Source organism: Zalophus californianus, chromosome 12, assembly GCF_009762305.2.
Source record: "Zalophus californianus isolate mZalCal1 chromosome 12, mZalCal1.pri.v2, whole genome shotgun sequence".
NCBI classification, from domain to species: domain Eukaryota; kingdom Metazoa; phylum Chordata; class Mammalia; order Carnivora; family Otariidae; genus Zalophus; species Zalophus californianus.
Window position 1 is genome coordinate 54,622,564 of NC_045606.1, and position 23,313 is coordinate 54,645,876.

At 40.3% G+C, this 23,313-nt stretch overlaps 1 protein-coding gene and 1 long non-coding RNA gene across 2 annotated transcripts in view; one reads left to right on the forward strand and one right to left on the reverse strand.

The window, feature by feature from the left end:
- The window catches only part of IGF2BP3 (insulin like growth factor 2 mRNA binding protein 3), a 143,307-nt gene that overhangs the window by 9,471 nt on the left and 110,523 nt on the right, over positions 1-23,313 (reverse strand). The window contains exons 7-11 of the mRNA XM_027573663.2: positions 22,377-22,511; positions 20,779-20,901; positions 18,330-18,465; positions 16,663-16,788; positions 352-468 (exon numbers count right to left, since the gene is read on the reverse strand). Of these exons, the coding sequence (XP_027429464.1) occupies positions 352-468; positions 16,663-16,788; positions 18,330-18,465; positions 20,779-20,901; positions 22,377-22,511 (637 nt within the window). The remainder of the gene's footprint in view (positions 1-351; positions 469-16,662; positions 16,789-18,329; positions 18,466-20,778; positions 20,902-22,376; positions 22,512-23,313) is intronic.
- LOC113911286 lies at positions 1,394-18,772 on the forward strand. Its single transcript, XR_003516428.2, has 3 exons — positions 1,394-1,452; positions 2,732-2,898; positions 18,392-18,772. It is a non-coding gene; the product is annotated as an uncharacterized LOC113911286 (long non-coding RNA).

Genomic DNA, 23,313 nt, shown 5'->3' on the forward strand with positions numbered 1-23,313 from the left:
TTCTCCAACTGGCTGGACCCCAGACTTGTGAGAGCACAGAATATTGTCATTTGGGGCCAAGAGGGACCAAGGCCATGCCTGGGGAAGATAAGCTAGAACTAACCCAGGTCCAGGGACTTAGTGGGCCAAAACTACCGCACCAGCGGTAGTTGGACTGCTTACCTCCAGACTACTTTTTTCTGAGAAGGCAACTTACTTTGTTGAAGCTGTTGTTCAGGGTTTTCTGTTACACCCTATGTAGCTGCGGTATAGACTGCCACATGCAGTTCGATTATGAAGTGGCAGGACGACTCATGTTCCTGTGACTTACTGTCATTAAAGCACTAACAGCCACGGTTGGCAGAACAGTACCTTAATAGAAGCTCCTGCAAAGCGAGAAAGCTGCTTGATGTGCTGCCCCTGCTTGCCGATAATGGCGCCAACAGATAGGGCTGGGATAAACAGATGAACAGTCTCCGTTTCTGATTGCTGCTGGAAAAGACAGGACATACGTGTGTATTTGGTAAAATTAGGCTATTATCATTGGCAGAGAGGTGGGGGCATTCTCATATGGTAGGAATATTAGGAAGTTGGTAAGAGTGCTGGTAAGAGTTTACCTGAAGTTGAGAACATCTCCTATTCATCCTGAAAGCATCTGAATTTAAAAGGTCACTTTTCTCTACACAGTTTTCTTCAACTTTAGGATGTCACTGATTTACAGATTTAAAAGGTAAGTCAGAGTCATAAAGTTTAGATTCTTGACAAGTGAAATTCTGGGCCACACATCACCGAACACAACTGCATCCAAGGACACCAAGTCTACACCTTATCGGTGTGGGTTTTGCTTCATAAACACATACCTGATGAACTAGTCTCAAAGGGAAGAACTCTTGAGTCTCATTACATAGGACTGAATTGTGTAAAACCTTAGCACCACCATTTGGTACACAACCACACCCAAACATAGGACAGGATTAGAAGAGAACGCTCACATTAGTGGCAAAACGCCCTAAGATTCTTTCCCATATAGTTCGTTATTCCTCCCATCTCTGCCCTTCCTTTGCCACTTAACACACGGACAAATTGGAAAACATTTTTAAGGCTAACTCCTCAAAGGTTCTTCAAATATGGATTTTATCTATACACTTCTCAACTTCCCACTTCAAGCCAACTATGTCCTTCCTGAATCATTTCCCTTCAAATAGTCATTCTTGTAGGGCTAACAGACACTCAAGAGAACACAGTGACTGGGTTCAAAAAAAAGCTAATCCAAGATTCAGTGATGTTACTGGTGAGCTACCGGTTCTAAAATGCAGAAGCAGTGCACATGTTCATATATTAATACTTGCCTTTTTTTTTTTTTTAAGTAGACTCCATGCCTAGTGTGGAGCCCACCGTGGGGCCCAAACTTACAACCCTGAGATCAAGACCTGAGCTGGAATCAAGAGTTGGATGCTTAACTGAGCCACCCAGGTGCCTCAATACTTCCTTACTTTCTAACAACATTAAAAAAAACATGCTTCCCAGGATAAGTCAATTCTAAGAAATTTACTCCAGGAAATATTTTTTATTTTCTAAGACTTTTTTAGAGCAATTTTAGGTTCACAGCAAAATTGAGAGGCAGGTACAGATTTCTCATATATGCCAAGAAATATTTTAAGATGACCACAATTGAATATACTAACTCAATATGCAGTTTTTTAAAAAGTTCACCTACCAACTAAGATTTATAGAGATATTAGAGGATATATTGCAGTAAGAAATGTACACATTAACTACTTGGTAAGAAACACTTCACAGAATTCTCTCTTGAGCCTTCTTAAATTCCTATTATGGAGGATAGGATAAATTCCATTTCCAAGTACTCAAGTTGGTCCCTCAAGTACTGTAATATGTTCACACAGAGCCATGAAACAGCATCAGTCTAATTTCTAATTTACAAACCCTCTCTAAATTTGTAAAGTCTCGAACAAACAGGTCAACAGTTTGGCTTTCAAACATCCCAGGAACTAGGAAAATCTTTAGAACATGATCATTTTAAGCAGTTTCTGAAAATCTTAGTCAAAGGAAACAGGAGCACTGGGCTCATTCATTTTTACTGGATGTGGAACAAATTTTATGCTACCTAATGTTAGTCCACCAAATGACCACCACTCTTCCAACACAAAAATTACAAGGGGCATTATCAGCTCCATCTTCTCCCTATTAAGCCCAGAGAGCATGGAGCACTCCATACCACGGGTCTATGGGGAGATGGCGCTCAACAGCAGAAACCCACGTATGGATGAATCAGCCATTTCATTTGTCCCTCCACACGCACTTACCAGAAGGCCATTCCACCATAGGACAGTTTACTGACACTATTTGGTAGGAATTTTTTTTAAAAACTAAATTAGTAAACAGAAACACTCTGGAAATAACAAAAAGGCTGGGCTGGTTCTTAAAGGAAAACCTTTTGTCTATGTATCAGTTAAGAAATTGAAATGGGGGCGCCTGGGTGGCTCAGTCGTTAAGCGTCTGCCTTTGGCTCAGATCATGATCGCAGGGTCCTGGGATCGAGCCCCACATCAGGCTCCCTGCTGACTGCGAAGCCTGCTTCTCCCTTTCCCACTCCCCCTGCTTGTGTTCTTGCTCTCGCTATCTCTCTCAAATAAAATCTTAAAAAAAAAAAAATTGAAATAAAAAGGGGGAAATATAAGATAAAAAGATACAATGTCAATAAATCTGAAAATATCAAAAATTTGTCTAATAGGATTTACCAAAAATCAGAAGAATTTACATTGACCTAAACAACTGTTAACTTCTATAATCAACTAATTACCTAAAGAAAGCACCAAGCCCAAGTAAGTCTAATTCTTCCAGGCAAAATGCTCAGGAAGAATGACCAAACCCAGCGGAAAAGACGACGTGGGAAACTAGGTAAGGACGGGGGAAATGGATTTAATAAGCCAAAATAGTCAATGAATGGGAACATGCTACAAATAACATGTCTTTGTTTTTTTTGTTTTTTTTTTTTTAAGATTTTATTTGACAGAGACACAGAGAGGGAACACAAGCAGGGAGAGTGGGAGAGGGAGAAGCAGGCTTTCCACTGAGCATGGAGCCTGATGCAGGGCTGCATCCCAGGACCCCAGGATCATGACCCAAGCCAAAAGCAGACGCTTAACCGACTGAGCCACTCAGGCACCCCCAAATAACATGTTCTAATTTGTTTTTTTACCATAACGATACAGCTTGGATCTCATTCATTCATATGGCCCTGACTCATCCCATTAAACAGGGTAGTCCAGCTAGACTCACTACTGCTGACTCATCTCCGTGCATGTGTGTTTGTGTATGTGTAGTTAGCAATTTTCAACTAATTCATGTAATGCTGCAATCAAATCTTTGTATAAAAAATTGTGCCCTTGTACAAATACCTCTACTATATAGATTCTTAGAAATAAAACTGAGTCAAAGGTTCTGAACGTTCAAAATTGATAATTATCAAGTTATACAAAAAGTTTCCCCACTCTGTTGGAATCCCAGTTAAGACATTCACGGAATATTTGAGTGCTACCTTTGTGTTTAGCATGGTGGAAGATGAGTAAAAAGCATGCTGAGGTCAAAATTCAAGTTTAGGAAGAAGGCAACTATGATCAGGGAGCAGGGGTATACAGGAGTCCTGTGTGGTGAGAGTTTGTGAGTGTTCTCTGTGAGGTGCATCATCTCATCTACACCTCACTACCCATACAACTAATAGAAACTAACAGCATTTCCATTTTAAAAATGAGAAAACCGAGCAAAAGAGATTAAGTGACTTGTACATGGTCATATACTGATTAGTGTTGCAGCCAGCATTCAGAGACTTCTCTCTCAAGCCATGTTTCTTAAAAAAAAAAAAAAAAAACCCGTGTTTCCAACAGCTATAGATACGCTTTATAACACAGAGCTGCAGAAGTGATTCTTAAGAACAGCCCAGGGGCGCCTGGGTGGTTCAGTCAATTAAGCGACTGACTTCAGCTCATATCATGATCTCAGGGTCTTGGGATCGAGTCCCACGTGGGGTTCTCTGCTTAGCAGGGGGCCTGCTTGTCCCTCTTCCTCTCCCCCTACCCCACTGGAGCTCTCAAAACAGACAAACAAAACAAAAACCCACGTAATAGCCCAACAGAACTCTCAGCTGAGGAGGTGCTGCCTTCCCTGGTGGTATCATTCTTCTATCTACCTGGTATGATACCTTTCCTGAGTCAAAAGAAATTTCCTATGGGTAGTTGGCAAAAGCTTAAGCCTTTGATTATCAATGTGCAAAAAATGGCATCAGAGATAGTCCATTAAAAATTGTTTATTTGGGGGGCACCTGGGTGGCTCACAGTCAGTAGAGCGTCCAACTCAATCTCGGGTCTTGATCTCAGGGTTGTGAGTTCAAATTCCACATTGGGTGTGGAGCTGCCCACTATAAAAAAAATTCTTTATTTTGAAGAAAAGGGATAACTAAAGGTTAAGAATGATGTAAAGGGGGTCAAAAGGCACAAACTTCCAGCTATATAATAAGTCATGGGAATGTAATGTACAGCTTGATGACTACAGTTAATATTATACAGCATATTGGAAGGTCGCTAAGAGAGATCTTAAAAGTTCTTATCAACAAGGAAAAAACCACCATGCTAATGGATGTTGACTTACTGTGATCGTTTTGCAATATATACAAATATCAAATCATTATGTACCCCTGACACCAATGTTGTATGTCAATTATACCTCAAAAAAATTTACAAAAACTTTAATAGTTTAATTGAATCACACACCAAAAAAAAACAAAAAAAAAGATGCTCCAACAGAACAAGGATCCGACAGCAACAGGTTTGCTCATCAGCACACATTTTTTTTTTTTTTTGAAGATTTTATTTATTTGACAGAGAGAGACACAGCGAGAGAGGGAACACAAGCCGGGGGAGAGGGAGAGGGAGAAGCAGGCTTCCTGCTGAGCAGGGAGCCCAATGCGGGGCTCGATCCCAGGACCCTGGGATCATGACCTGAGCCGAAGGCAGACGCTTAACGACTGAACCACCCAGGTGCCCCTCTATGAGTATTTAACATACTTTATAACTTAAGAGTCTCAATGTTTGTTTCCACTGTGAGAATAAAATAACCACATCACAGAAAAGTTTAAGAAAAAATTCACAATTCCTTCATCTTTACCTGACAGTTATTTTGTTGTATCTGAAGGTACTATTCAAGATCTGCAGAAAATTTGGTTTCCATTTTTTCACTAATTTCTCTAACACTACCATCAAATCTCTAAACATAAATCCTGTGCCCCTATACAAATACTTCTAAGATTTTTATGTAATAGAAACGCTGGATTGGAGCATTAGCATTTAAAATTGACAGGTTATTTCCAAATTTTCATACTAACACATTTATTTTATGGTCAACATAGATATTCAAGAAAGGGGGAAATCATCTTATTTTGAACCACGCCTTTCACACTTACGAAACAGAAAGCAACATCAGACTCGAGACCCCAGGCCGTGTTTTCTACAAATGCAAATCATCTGAACTGTGCTCTTCTTTCTAAGTCTCTTTCTTGACCTGTAACCCACACGTACCTCCTATTTCCTGTTAAGAGTTAACCCCAAATCCAACTCCAGGAAATATTACTGAGGAAAATCATTGGATTCTGTTTCTTCAGCATATGTATAAATAGTTGTACTACTTTCTTTACAACTTAGTATCCCTGATGTTTCCCAGGACGTCGTAACACACTGCAGGTCTTAATACAGCAGTCAGCTACATGGAGCCTGCCTGATCTCCATATAAGCACTCTTAGAGCAAATATACCAGAAGAGGGTTTGCCTTCCCACTAAACTCTGAACTGTGGAGATCTGTGATAGGGGCCTGTCCTGCACAGCTTGGCCAAATCACTTCTGTTGCTATTCACCAGTGAAGAACACTGAACGAGTAACATTAGTTCATTCTTTTAGTATTTCCCAGTCCCAAGAATAGTGCCTCTGTGTGCAAAGCACCATACTTCACAGCCTGTCAGTGTGTTCTGTAATGACTAAGTACCATTTATTCCAGGGGACACTTTAAGGCCTTTCTTATTTTAATAACTGAATTAATGAGGACATTGACCATAAATGGTGCTTAATGTTAATATTAATTTGTCATTCTGATCCTTATGGCAAAACTGATAACATTAATCCTAACTTTTTCTTTAAGTAAAGATAGAATCTAAGTATTTTATCTCACTGAGAACATCTATACCATGTTCTTCTGAATAATATCCCTTTTTTTTGGCCTGACAGCGATAAAGACCTTTTTAATGATCAGACTAAACCCAATCTGTAACTCGCCCAGATCTGCCCCATTGTATTTTGCCATGACTGTGTAATTATTTGTTTTCTGGGCCTTGTTCCAGAAAGATTTTAAGCTGCTCAGAAAATACACATAATCTAGAAGTAAAACAAAGGAGGCGAAGAAATAAGACCATAGGGACCTGAATATAAAAGATGAAGCCAGGAATGCTGTTCTTGTATACATTTGGAACTAAGCTTCCTAGCAGCTAATTTTAAAAAAGAAAATCAGCTGCATAACTGAGTATGCCTGGAAGAGAAAAACTATCCATTTGCTTAGTAAAAAACACTTTTCCCAGGACTGAGCCCAGAGAGCACAACTTCTTTCTGTCTTCAGAGGATTGATGTTAACAGGAATCCTTGGAGCGAAAGCTGCAGAGCTTCGCAAGCACAGAGTGGGCATGTGTCCTAGTCCAGAAGATACTGAAGACAACTCTGCTAGGAGAAAAGCTCAAACCTATGCTACCGCCACAAAAGCTGAACAAAAGCCAAATAATCTTTCTGACATAGTGATGAAAGGCCATCAGCGCTTTTTTTCGTTGCTTTTTGGGAGTGGGAATCAAGTAGGAGTGAACACGTCCAATATGAAGACTAAGAACAAACTGTAAAGTTGTGTGAGGCTTTGGAAAAGGAGGGGTGGTCAGTAGAGAAGGGCCGAAGGGACCAAATTTTAAAGTTAAGACATAAAGAATCCGCATACAGAAAAATGTTCTGTGCTGCGATGAAAACAGGAACAACAAAGTTTGTCAAATAGCAAAAGCAGTGTCAGAAAGAAGCAAACTAAACGTACCAAGAGGTGATGCCCCACACTGATGGGCAGTGATGTGCACTCCTGGCAATAGCACCTTAATAAAAAGTTGACTCATCAGAAGTCTGAGGCTTGATGAAAACTTTTTTTTTTTTTTTTTTAAGATTCTATCTACCCATTTGACAGAGACACAGCGAGAGAGGGAACACAAGCAGGGGGAGTGGGAGAGGGAGAAGCAGGCTTCCCGCAGAGCAGGAGCCCGACACGGGGCTCGATCCCAGGATCCCGGGGCCATGACCCGAGCCTAAGGCAGATGCTTAACGACTGAGCCACCCAGGCGCCCCATGATGAAGACATTTCTGAACATCACCCAACTCCCTTCATGCCAATTCCATATCCACCGAGCACCTCCCCAACCGTAACTTTTTTTTATTATGTTATGTTAGTCACCATACATCATTACTTTTTGATGTAGTGTTCCATGATTCATTGTTTGCGTATAACACCCAGTGCTCTCCATTCAGTACATGCCCTCCTTAATACCCATCACTGGGCTAACCCATCCCCCCACCCCCTTTTAAAGGAACTTTTTCTCTGGGAATATAAGGCATCTCACATAATTATCCTATTTGACAATCATTAAACTGGCTCTGTGGGGGTCGCCTGGGTGGTTCAGTTAAGCATCTGCCTTCGGTTCAGGTCATGATCCCAGGGTCCTGGGATCGAGCCCCACATTAGGCTCCCTGCTCCTCGGGAAGCCTGCTTCTCCCTCTCCCACTCCCCCTGTGTTCCCTCTTTCGCTGTGTCTCTCTCAAATAAATCTTTAAAAAAAAGATTTATTTGAGAGAGAAAGAATGAGAGAGAGAACAAGTACATGAGAGGGGGGAGGGTGAGAGGGAGAAGCAGGCTCCTCGCTGAGCAGGGAGCCCAATGCGGAACTCGATCCCGGGACTCCAGGATCATGACCTGAGCCGAAGGCAGTCGCTTAACGAACTGAGTGAGCCACCCAGGCGCCCCTCAAATAAATAAAATCTTAAAAAAAAAAAAAACTGGCTCTGTGGTACAAATTACTGTTGTGTAGAGTTCTGCATAGTAAGCCATGTTTCCAGGATTTGGATATGGAGATGATTCTTATTTACAGAACTAAGAAGCCAGAACAATGGGTTATGATAAGCCCCTTGCACCTGTGACTTTAAGTCTCTGAGATCAAGCTTGAAAAAACTCTTTAGCATTACCCTTTCTTGTTACACATTCTTTGCATTTAGGTTAATGTTCAGCTGCATTATCCTGAACCCTTCGTCCTAAATCTTCAGAGGTGAAGGATGGTCACATGACCCAAGCTGCTTCCCAATGGATTTCTGCCAGATGCCTATCGGCAAAACTTCCTTTGGACTTCTTGGCAGACTCTACGTTATAGCTTGAAATAACATAAGAACAAAGCTGCTCAACTGAAAGTTTGCATAACTGGTGAAGTCTGCCAATGAGTAATTCCTAATCATCTATCATGAGGAGATACAAGAATGAGCAAACAGTAAGGTTAAGTGTATTTACTTTGTGGGGAACAGAATCGAAGACATCACAAAGGCATGGAGACCTGCCTGCCAGCCATCAAGACCAGCCTTCAGGAACCTGGAAGGATGCCAGTGTTTCCCTTTGGTTTGTATAACAGATACTCCTGGGGGGGGGGGGTTTGTTTTGGTTTGTTTATTTTGTTTTAATGGATTTGAGTCTGGAACTGAAATTAAGTTTACTCAACTCCATGACCTGAACAGAATATTGAAAACTTAAAAAAAAGGGGGGGGGGGCACAGAAAGTTTCTCCCCATAGCTAAGTAAAACCAAGGCCTCCTAGAGCTACTCAGTGGCTAATACAGTAAGTTATTTACTTTGAATTTTTTTTTTTTTTACTGACAAAAGAGCTGTACCTACAATAAATCCTAAGTAAGGCTAAGAGAACGGATTCAAAAATCCCTTCCAACTCATAAAATATTTTTTCTTAAAGAGCACCTTGAACTATCTAAAAACCTAAGAAAATGTTCATCCATCTTGCCTCTTCGATAAACAGTAAGTTTGCAATTGTAAGATCACACTATTGTTCTGGAGACTTCTGGGAAGATTCCAAAGACGCTATCAAAATTATGAAGACAACAGCACTGGAGCTAACTTCTGCCAACCCGAACGTCAGGAAATAACATTCAGCTATGGATGCTGTTCTGTGCTATGCCAGCTTCAGCTCTTGCTGTGTTCAGGGGCTGCCAATTGCCTCTTCCCTACTGTCTGAGCGTTTTTGAAAGGAGCATTTCTTGTCATTTCTAAACTCAAAGTTTGCCAATTAAGTACTGCCTGAGCCAGCTGCTAGGCAGGAACTAGAGACTTTTTGTCTGTTGGAAGAACCGACTCTGGCTCTATTAGAAAAAAATCCACCTGGCAGGTTCCAGTTAGAATACATTGTTGGGGGGGGGGGGGGAGGTGGGGAGGTGGGAGGGTGAGCAAAGTTCTGGAATAGAACGGAAGCAAGGGATTTATCCAAAGTCGAGGTCCATCAGTTCGCCTTTCATATTACAAAGCAGCAGTGAGAAAACAGGAGTAGAAAAATGAAACAACTCTAAAAAAAAGAGGAAGCAATACATAAAAAGAGAGTCAGAGTCTTTGAAACATTGAGTCATCAAAACCTACTTACCAGGCAATATACACTTAAAGTAAAAGAGATCCACTGCTAACCTACAGGGCATCAAGGATTAAAGAGTCAACCTTAATAAGTAACCGACTTCCCTGTGAGAGCTTCTAAGGACCAGCAAGCTTCTCATCAGCAGCTGTGGATGCCAGGCTGCGGTGGAAGAGCAACCTCACGTGCTAAGCGCAGACACCTGCCAACCTTTATCCCTCCAACCCAGTTTTTAAATAAATGTCATCACAGACCCTCAAAGACCTACAATACTAGGTTCCTCAGCAAGAAGAAAAGTGAAGCCAAAGGGAAAAAAAGGGATGTAAAAAGAAATGGTAAGAAAAAAAATTGATAAAGCTTTGGTAAATTTAATTATTGCCTTTAAAAACAAGTTTGTGTTTCAAAAAGTGGTGACCATTAGGTAAGACTTAATAGTATTAGTGATCTGAGTTTAGACAAAGAACCGAGTCTAATAATATACAGTGAAGACAAAGCTATTCCAAATTAAATACTTCCCCACCAAGAAGTTCTATACTAAAACAAAACTTGTCAAAGAATTGTTCCCTTAAAACAGTAAATCAGGAAGTTACCTCACAGCTATTTGGAAGTATAGTTCACTCTACCTAGGATCCAGAAACACAGTACATTCTCTGAAAATGGTGTTTTCCCTTTGTTTCGATGTGAAAATGATCTGTAGGAGTGGAATCTGAAAGATCGAATTTTCTCCTCCAGAATCAATTTAGATTATTCTGGGGTTTTTGGGGGGTTTTGTTTTTTTTTTTTTTTTGCATGGTTTTTGTTTGGTTTTGTTTTTGAGAGAACTTAAAAGCTCACCTGCACCCTCCCAGGCTCTGCAAGATTCCTTTTGCAGGTAGTATTACTAAATCCAGTGGGAAAGAATTATTCATCTCTTCAGTTACAGACACGGTTTCCCAGCTTCTCTTGCAGGTAGCTGTAACCGATGTTATGTTCTGGCAAACATGACCAATGCGTGGAAGTGTAAAAAGCTATTGTCAGTGTCCTTATATGAGGTGGCTCTTGATTTTTTATCCTTCATTCTTGCTGGCTAGAATCAGACTCAATGGCTGGAGCTTGAGCAGTCATTCTGATCTGGGAGGCAGCATGCTAACTAAGCCAATAGGAGCACCTGTCCTAGATGATGCAGCACAACCACTACCAGCCTTGGATTGTCTACCCTTCACCTCTTCTGATGAAGAAGGAAAATTCATTTAAACCAATTTATTTTCCTGTAACACAGAGCCAAAGCTAATCCTGATACACATAGCATGCCAAAATATATTTAGAGGCATGAAAACAGACATATGGCAGCATCTCATAGATGGTTTTGGCCTGATATTTGTGCGTTGTAAGAACAGGTGATCCAGAGAAAAGGGGGCAAAAGTTTTTGACCACGGGTTTTTTTTTTTTTTTTTTTTTTAAGAGAGAGAAAGTGCAAGTGGGGTGAGGCAGGGAGGCCTAAGAAGAGAAACTTAAGCAGGCTCCACGCCCAGCATGGAGCCGGATGCGGGGCTTGATCTCATGCCCCTGAGGTGATGATCTGAGCCCAAATCAAGAGTTGGACGTTTGACTGAGTCACCCAGGCGCCCCTTGCCCACACTTTAAAATAAAGCACCATACAAGGTAGAAAGAGTGACATACCTAAGTGGTATGTATTTATGCTTATCCCAAATATTGTCTACTGTGCATTGCCCTTAATATTTTTTCCAACATTTAAGTCCACCTTCCATAGAACAGTAAACATTACTTGCAGAACAGCAGTTTGGCAATGAATGGGTAACGAAAAACTCCTGATGACCTTTACAAAATCACAAATTTCTGAGCTTCCATCTGCTCCCACTGAGATTTTGATTCATGTAAGTCCAAGGAGAGGCACAGGTCCTTAACCAGTTAAACAGAGCAGCTGTTGTTAACCTTGGCTACCTCCACACTGGAGTCAGCCAGAGAGCTTTTCAAAGTAGTAATACCTGAGTCTCACTCCCAATTCCTACCCTTGGGGATGGACTCTAACACAAAAGGTCCAGGGTAATTCTAATGTAAAGAACAAAAAAACATTTTTCCTCGTAAAGCAGAAAGTAAAGAAAGCTATTCTTTACAGAACATTGCCAACTAATACATGTAAAAGACGACGGACATAAAAATAGTAATATAAGATTAGGCAAATGTCAGCAATGGATATTAAACCCACTGGGGGAAAGAATGTTGGGGAGCAAGACACATATTCTCAAAGTACTACTGATTACATCTTAATCATAGATAGGAAAGATACCTTTACAGTGCAGAAATCAGACAGACACTACCTTAATTTTATGATCAAACAACATGGCCAACAATGAAACACATGACATCATCTGCTTCCCCTGGGACACAGAGAAGGTATTCCTGCCCCCCCCCCCAAAAGGTACAACCCTGAGCCTAATCATGTACAAATAGTTACTCAAACCCAAATTAGGCAGCAGTCTAACCACTAGCCTGGATTTTTCAACGCCCTAAATAAAAAAACAAGTGGGGGGGATAGGCAGTAGGTGACACCACATAGGATGCACTCCTGCTAAAAAAAAAAAAGGGGGGGACTAGAGAGACATGACAACTGCAATGTATAATCCCTAATTGGATTCTTTACTGAAAACACTGCTATGTAATAGAACATTATTGGGATAACTATGAAATTTAAGTACAGACTGCATATCAAATAATAGTACTGTGCCAAGTTTCTTTCTTTTTTTTGGATTTTATTTATTTGACAGAGCGTGCGAGCAAGCACACACACAAGCAGGGGGAGTGGCAGGCAGTGGGAGAAGGAGAAGCAGGCTCCCCGCTGAGCAGGGAGCCCTATGCAGGACTCCATCCCAGGACCCCAGGATTATGACTTGAGCTAAAAGCAGACACTTAACTGACTGAGCCACCCAGGCGCTCTTGTGCCAAGTTTCTTAAGAGTGATGATGATACTGTGGTTAACATCAAGGTGAATTCCTTGAGGAGACTAAGTTAAAAATAGTACAAAGCTCCCATTAATAATTACCTTTAATTACAACGTTTGTACACATATATACCAAATTTCCAAGACAGGATTATATACCTATGTATTTCTAAGAGGAAAGGCAATTGCGAGCACATTTTTTGAAATCCACAAAAACAAAGATTTATTCCATTCTGGAGAAAAGGGTAGATTACAGGAGTAGTTCTCCGGATAATTGCTGACACATTCTTTGAGGTCTAAGACTAATATGCAGAGATAAAGTTAGCAGGTTTAAATCTACAGAAAAATCACAAGAACACACTCATCTACAGCAAACACATGCAATATACCCATAATTTATCAACCATTCCACCTAGATAGATGATAGATTTGTCTTCTTTCTTAGCACTGTTTTGAATGCTACCTCCTACACCAATTTAGAGAAATGTCCATGTGTGAAGGTGGGGATTCTATTATACCACTGCCTACGTATATGTAGAATAAAATGCCCACTTGAATTCTGCAAAGAACTTGGATTGTTAAGATTGTCCACATTTTATCCGTTTAGGAAGAGACTTTCCTTTCCTTCCCCTGAAACCACCAGCCCTCAGGGGTTCTGAGCTCCTTCCCCCTTGCAGTGTTTCTGCCGTTACTACCGGCAGCTTCTCCATCTTCTGATCTCATTGGCTGCTTCTACACCTAGCTGATTTAGTTCTAAAGTCTCAGGAAAAGCAAAGACCACCTATTCCAGTGGGATCTTCCTTACATTTACTTTTGATTCGCTTTTATTAAAGATCACTGACCCTCTTACCCCATTCTTAAAATGAAACAAAATCTCTACTTGCTTCAGTCACTCAGATATTTAAAATCATAAAAAATCCTTTGGAAATAATGTTTTTAACATACTCTCCCTTCTCTTAAAAGAATCCTAATTTTTCTTGGAACACAACCCATTACACAGAACTGTATCACTAAATTACAAAACTGAATAAATCTAGATAATATTCCTCTTATTTATGTATCTTAAAAATAGCTACCTAACAATTCACTTTAGGAATTTCTGCACTGAAGCAGCCACATAAGTGTAAAGGACAGAATGTTCTGTAATGCTACCAGTTGTAATGTGAGAAGCTTTACTGATCATGATATGTAACCAGTAGAGAGAAAAGAATTTAAATGACACTTCAGTTTACAAATTGGGAAAGTGAGGGACAGACAGATAAAGGGGCGTGTCCAAAGAGAAAGCTAGTTTAGGACAGCTAGCAGAGATGCAGTTTACATAAGAACTTCTTCAGCACAGAGTTACTTTAAATAATCAGCTCTTTGTCACTTTTAATCAGTGCTGTTTTACACAGAAGTGTCAGGGATACATGTGCCCTAAACTCAGTAATAGGACAAATGCATCTATTTATAATAAAGAAAATAGCAGCCATTATTAGATGTTAAGTCCATATTCTCTCAAATTCCTGTTTTAGGCTTACTATTACCCTCCTCTTAAACTTTTTATATTATTGAATTATGTAAAAACTAGAAATGCCTAACTTGAGAGAAGAGTCCTTAGAGATAATTCATCTATTTTAGTTTCTTCAATGCACAGGTGAGAAAACAAACGCAGAGGGAAAAGGAGAGTGACCTATGGCGATATAAAGCGCAGGCAGAGCTGGGCTGGTCTCTCATGGTTCGTCTCCCCCTCCGATTTCCCCCCTTCATTTTTCCCTTCCTTCTCCTAATGTCCTCCATGAGGAAAGGACTTTTAAAAGCCTTCCTTCAAAAAAATAAAAAATTAAAAAATAAAAGGCTTCCTTCATCTTTAACTTCACTTGGAAGTTAACTGCTTTGAAAGGTCAATAAAGGGGCACCTGGGTGGCTCAGTCGGTGAAGCGTCTGCCTTGGCCCAGGTCCTGATCTCAGGGTCCTGGAATCAAGCCCTGTGTTGGGCTCTCACCCCAGGGATCCTTACCCCAGCCCCTTTCAGCATCAAGGTACACACAAGTTAGATACTTCACAGCACCTTTAGCTGTATTGGAAAGCTTCAGATAATGCATGATGTATCTATTCACACTGATGTGGAGTTGAAATTTTGATGCCTATCCATAGTTTAATGGGCTTTGTTATATGGATTCTGGCACCAAACATGTTCGGAGTGGCAGGTGAGTTGCAGGGGAAGATGCAAATGTTGCTGATCATGAAGGCAGAAACACTGCAAGAGGCCAAAAGTGAAGAACATCTAACACAGTCTGGTGGTTAAGGACAGGCCAAGGAAATTCTCCTTCATAAAGGGATAAAATATGAACAATCTTAGCAATCTGTGTTCTCTATACAATTCCAGAAGCATTTTACTCTACACATAGTCTAGGCAGTGTTATAATGGAATGCCCAACGAATTCCAGCTGGACATTTTCCTAAATTGGTATAGGAGGCACTACTCAAACCATCTAGTATAGAAGAGTCAAACAGGAAGGGAGAGAAGTAAAAACAAATCCATGACGGAAGATCCTAGAATGATGCTAAATTTATTTCACATGACTGTCTACCTCCAATTATCATTGACTATGCAAGAGAATTGTGAACTACTTTCCCAAAAAATTACTATGTAAAGTATCTGCTATGCTGCAATTATTTTTATACTATCACTGGTCTCCCATTTTTGAAACCTCAGAGAAAATGCTCTTCTTAAAAAGCAAATATAAAAATAAGGTTTCTTTCTTAACAGTCTACCTCTTTACAAACAAATAAAAGCTGTTTAATGGTTGCGCACACACATACGTAATAGACCTGTGAGCAAAACTATCTTGAGTTCACTGTTTAAAAAGCACACTCAAGGGATGCCTGGGTGGCTCAGTCGGTTAAGCGTCTGCTTTCAGCTCAGGTCATGATCCCAGGGTCCCGGGATCGGCGGAGAGACTGCTTCTCCCTCTCCCTCTGCTGCTCCCCCCTACTTGTGCTTTCTCTTTCTCTCTGGTAAATAAATAAAATATTTAAAAAATAAATAAAAATAAAAAGCACACTCAAAATGGAAAACATGTATTAACCTTTAAAAAAATTTTTTATTTATTTGAGAAAAAGAGCATGCACTAAGAGAGCATATTGGGGGGTGGTGGGGAGGCAGGCTACCTGCTGTGCCGGGAGCCCAACACGGGGCTTGATTCCAGGACCCTGAGATCAGGACCTGGGCCAAAGGCAGACGCTTCACCGACTGAGCCACCCAGGCGCCCCTTTATTGACCTTTCAAAGCAGTTAACTTCCAAGTGAAGTTAAAGATGAAGGAAGCTTTTTATTTTTTAATTTTTTTTTTTGAAGGAAGGCTTTTAAAAGTCCTTTCCTCATGAAGGACATTAGGCAAAGGAAGGGAAAAATGAAGGGGGGGAATCGGAGGGGGAGACGAACCATGAGAGACGATGGACTCTGAGAAACAAACAGAGGGTGTTAGAGGGGAGGGGAGTTGGGGGGGGTGAGCCTGGTGATGGGTATTAAGGAGGGCACATACTGCGTGGAGCACTGGGTGTTATATGCAAACAATGAATCGTGGATCACTACATCAAAAAGTATGATGTATTGTATGGTGACTAACAACATAATAAAATAAAATAAAATTAAATTAAAACAAAAAGTCCTTTCCTTCAATTTTTAGAAATAACTTCTCCCCCCCCGCCACCAAGTCTCAACCATTTCTTTTGGTATTTAAAAACCAATGTTGACAACCCTACCACCCCAAAACTTCAAAAGGTAATTCACATGTCCACTCTACAAAGGGGTAGGAAAAAAGGTTCCACTGACAGGAACTGGAAAGCATGTGCTGGCTCCCAACTGATAGATCATATGGGAACCAGGTTTTACATTAGAATTTGTCCCAATGAGCATTTAATGTCACATGGCTTGAGGGCAACAAAGTCTGACTGTGGCCCTCTGACTGCATCCCACTCAACCACACAGAAAGCCAAGGTACATTATCTTACCTCAAACTGTGGGTAAGGAGGAGTCATAGCTGAAGGGGGCCCTGAGGTGGGAGGTGGCATCCCTGAAGTGGGTGGGAACAGACCCAAGGCATTCAGATTTAATCCAGGAATTAAATGTGCTTGAAGCTGCAACAGTAAAAAGGTCTCTCATTTTACAATTAAAAAATCAAGTGTGAGTATTTATAAGTGACAATATTCAGATTGTGACCTCTTGTCAAGAAAAAAATCATTTTATGACTCAAATTTTAGAACAAAGCAGATGTTCCATGTAATTCTACTTGAGTATTTGTTCATATTTCTTGATATTTTAAAATCCATGTGCTCGTTTGCCCCCTCTTTAATGCAAAGCTACACTACCTTTCTTAAAGCAGGAAACACACCCTCTTCCTTTCTTTAATGATCAGCTCACAGTGCTTAAACAAATATGTACTCTGTATGCTATGGGCACACAGTAAATACAAGCTGAAAAACATGCATTAGATGAAGAAGTAAGCAAACAAGATTTGTGCACTGAAAAGCAAACCAGATATACAGAACAAGCTATTAAGAGATCTTTAGTACTTGGATAAAATTTGGCAGCCATGGGTCTAAAGGCCTAAAACAAAGTCAAGATCTTTGCAAATCAGGTCCCAGCCCATGTAACTATGGCAACTAAACCTATCTTTGGAGTAGATCCAGGAGCCAGAAAGGGGATTTTGTTTTGGTTGAATTTTATAAAGATTCAGGAAGTGAGGTGGAGATGACAGAGCTGAGATGTGAGCATACTTGAGAAGCTCTTTAAAAGGTATATGGAATTGGATTTGCTCTCAAGGGACACTGAAACATCAGATGAGCAGTGATGATGAGAAGGTAGGCCAGGAAGCCAGTCATGTGGGCTAAAACAATCAGCATTCTTCTAGGCTCTTCTCTCAAAAGGTACTATCATTTCTCTATTTCCCTTCTTTTAGGTGTAGGGCCCCACTGAGGAGTGTGTTTTTCAATCATTTACTTGAAAATTCAAAATGGACTTTTGAAATGTTATATTTTCTGCATCATTCCATCCATTAAGGAATGTCAGCCGTTCACTTCAATTGCCTTCATTGTGCTAGACAAATTATTATCATTTTTAATTCGTCTCCAAGGTTTATGACTGACCAATTAAGTTTTAAATTTGAATTCTTTACAGTTGATTTTATATGCACACTATCTACTGTAATCCCAGTCCTAATCATGGAATCAGTATAACCATAGTAGCCCCATTTTACAGATGAGGAAACCAATGCTTGGGGACCAACCAAGAGAACAGAACTGTAGCTAATAAGTGATTGAGCTGGGATTCAAACTCAGTTCACATACCTACCTCTTAAGCCCACGTTCCTACTATACTAATCTTCTTCAAATTAACATTGTGTGGAAGATAGAAACCTTTTTAGGTAGGTATTAGCCTTATGTAACAGATAAGGAAGCCAAGTCTCAAAGACTAAATAATTTGCTAAAATCACAGAGAACAAAGGCTAATGTCAAAGCCTTCTTCCCAACTATCCCAGGGCACACTCACTACAGTGCTAAAAATCAACTAGAGACTCCATCTAATGCCGGCACCATTAAAGACATCAATATTTATGTAATTGACAACATCTTTTAACTGTTCATCAAAATAAAGGCATGTCCTCCATATTAAAACTAACATTCATAGAAGCAATATCATTTTCATAAGACTCCCTGATTTTCTTCATTATCTCTTCCTCAGCTTTGGCACATGTTTCAACGTTGCCTTTGACTGTAATGGTGCGCTCTGGATTATACAGCGTCAATTCCTGCAATCTGCAGAATGAAAAAGAGGAGAAAGAAAAAGAATGGAAATTACAGGAGGAAGACAGTTAATTAAACTTCAGCCACAGATGGCAACTAAAACCCAACTATGGTGCCTGGCGACATGTAAAAATGGGTGATCAGACATGAACAATGAGTAAGCCCCCCAAAGACATGAATCCAAGAACTGTAAAGCTGCAGAAGAAAATACTTCCCCCTCCTACCTTCTCAATAAAAATTACTGGGTGTACACAGTTCAATGAAGTCCATGTTTGAAACACAGTGTACTTCTTGCCCAATTAAGGTGAACCTTTTTCACAATTTAACAGTGAAACAAAGAAAATGATCAGAGGGATGTACGGTTTTAGTGGAAACCAAGAACCAGACGTACATAACCTTTAATGAAGATGTTTCTAGTCTGCACTGACCAATTCTAAACTAATTGGCATTCTCATGCAATTGCATCTTCGGGGTCACCATGCAATAAATAAGCATGGAAATATTCCCAAAAAGCAAACCAGAATTCATGTGTCCAAACTTCCTTTTTGCCAAAAATTTTAGAGTTTACATCAAAGTAAGCTGGAGAAAATAACATAAATCAGTCTGTCTTGACTAAATAAAAAAAATGACCCCTTGATGATCATTAAGACCACTGAAAAGTTAGAAGACATTAGCAATATTCAGCAACTCCCTACTTGACCTAAGTCCTGCTGAAGCTTCAAAATCCACTCAGATGACATCTGAGACGCCTGAGCCTGAGCCAGTCAACAGCCTTGAGAGAAGCAATGGGAGACTCTTAGCCATGGAAAATAAGACTAAGTACATAGATTGAAAGGATACAGAAAATTGGTGTAGCTCTCCTTCATAACCGTAGTTAAAATTCTCATTTTCACTACTTAGCAGAATGTCTTAAGCTAAACTTGAGCCAGATGAATGGGTTAGTATTCCTTAACTTTTTCTCTAATTTGCTAAAAAGGTAAACATCTACACAATGAAGACTGTTTCGCAGACTAAAAAAGTTTGTTTTTCATCTCTGGTCTCACCTCTCCCCTAAGCATTTTATATTACAGGGTTTTTTTTGTTTGTTTGTTTTTAAATAGCTGCTTTAGAATAGCTTTTAAGATTTTTTTTCTCTTAAAACTCTCCCCTTTCTGGATGTAAAATTCAAGACCGGGTAGGATCATTTATTATGTGGGGTTTTTTTCCTTTACAACAAACAGGACCTTCCAAATTCCTACCTCTCCCTTCTTTGAAAACTCCTTGCTACATGAACATGTTGCCTATCTCTCTTTACCATTCTTCCTCAGTTTATCAATCTCTTCTCACCTCATCTTTTTTGGGTACTCTGCATAAACTAAGAATAGTTACCCTTAGAGAGACCTTTCCGTATAATTTCAGAGGATTCATGGACCCAAGGTGTGGCAGCCAGCTTCCAAGACGACCTACTCTCCAGTGAGTGCAGTCCTCTCCCCCACTGAGTACAGCTGACTTGTGTAAACCGTATTAGAAAACTGACAGTGTGTGATTTTGGAAACTGTGTTATAAAAAAATGCTGCCACTTTCACCTTGCGCTTTCTTGGATAATCCACTCTGGGGGAAGACAACTACCAGTTCTTTTTTTTTTTAAGATTCTATTTATTTGACAGAGAGACCCCCAGCGAGAGAGGGAACACAAGCAGGGGGAGTGGGAGAGGGAGAAGCAGGCTTCCCGCCCAGTAGGGAGCCCGATGCGAGACTTGATCCCAGGACCCTAGGATCATGACCTGAGCCGAAGGCAGGTGCTTAATGACTGAGCCACCCAGGTGCCCTGACAACTACCAGTTCTTAAAGATACCCAACGAGCCCTGTGCAGAGAACTCACACCAACAGCCAGCATGGACTTGTCACCAACATCAAGAGACCCCAAGCCAGAACCACCCAGTTAGGCTGCGCCTGAATTCCTGACCCACAGAAATTAGGTGAGCAATACCTATTTACTACTGTCTCAAGCTGTCAAATGTTGGGATAATTCATTACACAGCAATGGATAATAAACTGGGTTATATATTTCCACTTTAGGAGTATATATCAGAAAACCTAAGACTTCAGCTAGAAAATATGAATATAAAGTATTTAGTGCTTTCTACGTCTTTAGTAGGAACAGATAATGCTTTCAATATGGGTTAGACACCAACAGTAGATTAAGTTTGAGAAATAAAACCTAAGTATGGTGGTACAGGCTAGCTCAAACACCTCTAAAATGGGAGAAACTCTGCTTAATATATAACCTACAACTCAACAAAAGTGCTTGAGAATTTTCTAACTCAAAAGCAAGGCAGCACTTACGGAGATATCGTGATTTTAGTGTCAGTGTCTTGCTCAATTTTTTTAAGGTTTCTTCCCTCCTTACCAATAAGACGGCCTACAAAGTTATTATGGGCTAATATCTTCAAGGGAATCTCTTCTGTGCTGTAAGTAAAAAAGAAAAAGGTCATAAAATCAGGATAAGTAAACCTTCTCCTAGGTAAAAAGACAATATCCACTCATTAAACATTTACTTCCACCTACCATATAGGAAGCAAAATGCCAGGTAGAGTTTAAAGTCTGCTGACCTACATTCTAGTAATGCATGAATAGAGGGGGCACGAAAAAAAAAAAAACCAGAAGTATTTGAAGTTAATTTTTTTTAAAAATACTTATTTGACAGAGAGAGAGACAGCGAGAGAGGGAACACAAGCAGGGAGAGTAGGAGAGGGAGAAGCAGGCTTCCCGCGGAGCAGGGAGCCCAATGTGGGGCTCGATCCCAGGACCCTGGGATCATGACCTGAGCCGAAGGCAGACACCCAACGACTGAGCCACCCAGGCGCCCCTGAAGTTAATTTTTAAAACTTTTTTTTTTTAATGCATCTCAGGGAATATCTTCCAAGGACAGATTCTCCTAGTTCACTGAAAACACATTTTACTCAAATCCATATTCCTAAATCCCCAATACCAGAACACAATGTGTAAATCCAAAACCATATAATTTTGCTATAAATTTTTTTAAAATGCCTACCTAGAGATACATGCTTAATTTACAGAAGGAACCAGAAGAAACTCAACAGTGATTACTCTTTAGGGGAAGAGTGTAAGAACAGGAAGGGGGGCTTTCACTTTTCATTGAGTACCTTTTTGAATTTCCAACTGATACCTATCACTGTTTGAAAATATCACTGGTATTATCCAGATGGTGAACTTTTTAAAATTTTTCTCTATTTTGAAAGAGAATTATAATTTTATAATATAGCAAACATATAACACCTTATAACTAAAATATATTTAATACATGTTAAAGGTCCCTACAAATTAAGTGCTGTTGATTAGGTCCCCAGGCTAACTCCAGTACCTTATTCTGGACTCTCCTTTTAGGGTAACATTGTGTTGTACACTCAAATGGCATGGAACCCAAACTCCGCTCAAAGTTCCTGTGGGATAGGCATTTAGAGTTTCAACTTGGAACACCCAAATAAATCTCTAGTTTGCCTTAGCACAGGATTAGGGATTTCTCAGCTCCTATCTTCCCTGCTGCTGCAGAGTAGGGCTGGGCACACAACACGAACAAGAGCTCCAGTGAGTTCAGAATAAAGGAGTCAGGATTTGAGGCACATTTTGGGTAAATCCATGCGATACTTCTTGGTCCTTAGGTGGGCTTCCTATTCCCTAAGTGCCTTCTTCTACAGTTAGACTGTGTCCATTCATACCAGTCACCCCAAATCCAAACATGAATGAAAATAAAATCTTTTAAAGACTTATGCTTTCCAACCAAATCAATAGTGCCAACCACCGTAGCTCTTCAGGACAGGATTTCCCTGTGTTGTTCGCAATTCCTAAGAACTGTGTCTTAGAACTCCAAAATCAAACAGTATGAACATCAACCTCTTCACAGGTTAATCCTCTTTACTCACAATTTTATATCTTGAGCTTCCTTATGCATAATCTCCAGAATAGACTTACAAGCCGCAGAGGTACCTTCAGGGGTAGAGAGGATAGTAATTGACTTCTCAGCAGCACCCGCATTCTCTTTACGATGGACATCAATTCTTACGGTGAGTGCAAGGGAAGAAGAAAAGGAAAGCTGTAAGCACGTATTCACAATTACAGAGTCTGTAAGTACCACCTTCACAGTCATAAGACTTCCGGGCAAAGAGTGGATGACTCACTTCCCTCAAGAGTATAAACTCTTGATAAAAGCTGTCAACTTTGATGCCTTAAAGACAAATTTGAATTCCAGGAATATCCACCACCCCCCATCCCCTTTTCTCAAGTAGGCACATCTTTTCTTTCTCCCAAGCAGTATGAGCCTAATTTTTCATCTTGGTGTCACAGAGCAAACATCTCATGTCAGAAAGGCTTGGTTCAGACAAAAGGCTTTCTTCTGCTCTAAGGCAAATAGGAGCTGGAACGTAAGTCAAGAGGGCCAGGGTTGGAATCCCACAAGCCACAGTGAATTCATTATGCCACACAGAATATCCACTATCCATCATATGAGACTTCGCTCATCTGTTTCTTCTTGCAAGGCTCTTTCCATATTTTTGCCTCCTTGATAGAGGAAAGTCCACAAACTAGAGAGTGATAGCAATGGAACCCCAGAAGATGGCAATTCTACTTCAAAGAAAACCAAATGGCTAATAAACACAAAATGATGTTCAACCTCCCTAGTAATCACATACAAGTCAATCAAAACAAGAGGTCATTGGGTTCCAGATCTTCAAATAGTTTAGATTAAGTGTTGGCAAGAGGATGTAAGTAGGCACTCTCACACTATGGTGTGAGTGTAGAACAAACTGGCAGGACCTGTCAAAGCAAAAACGCTTATCATCTCTTGACCCAAGAATTCTACTT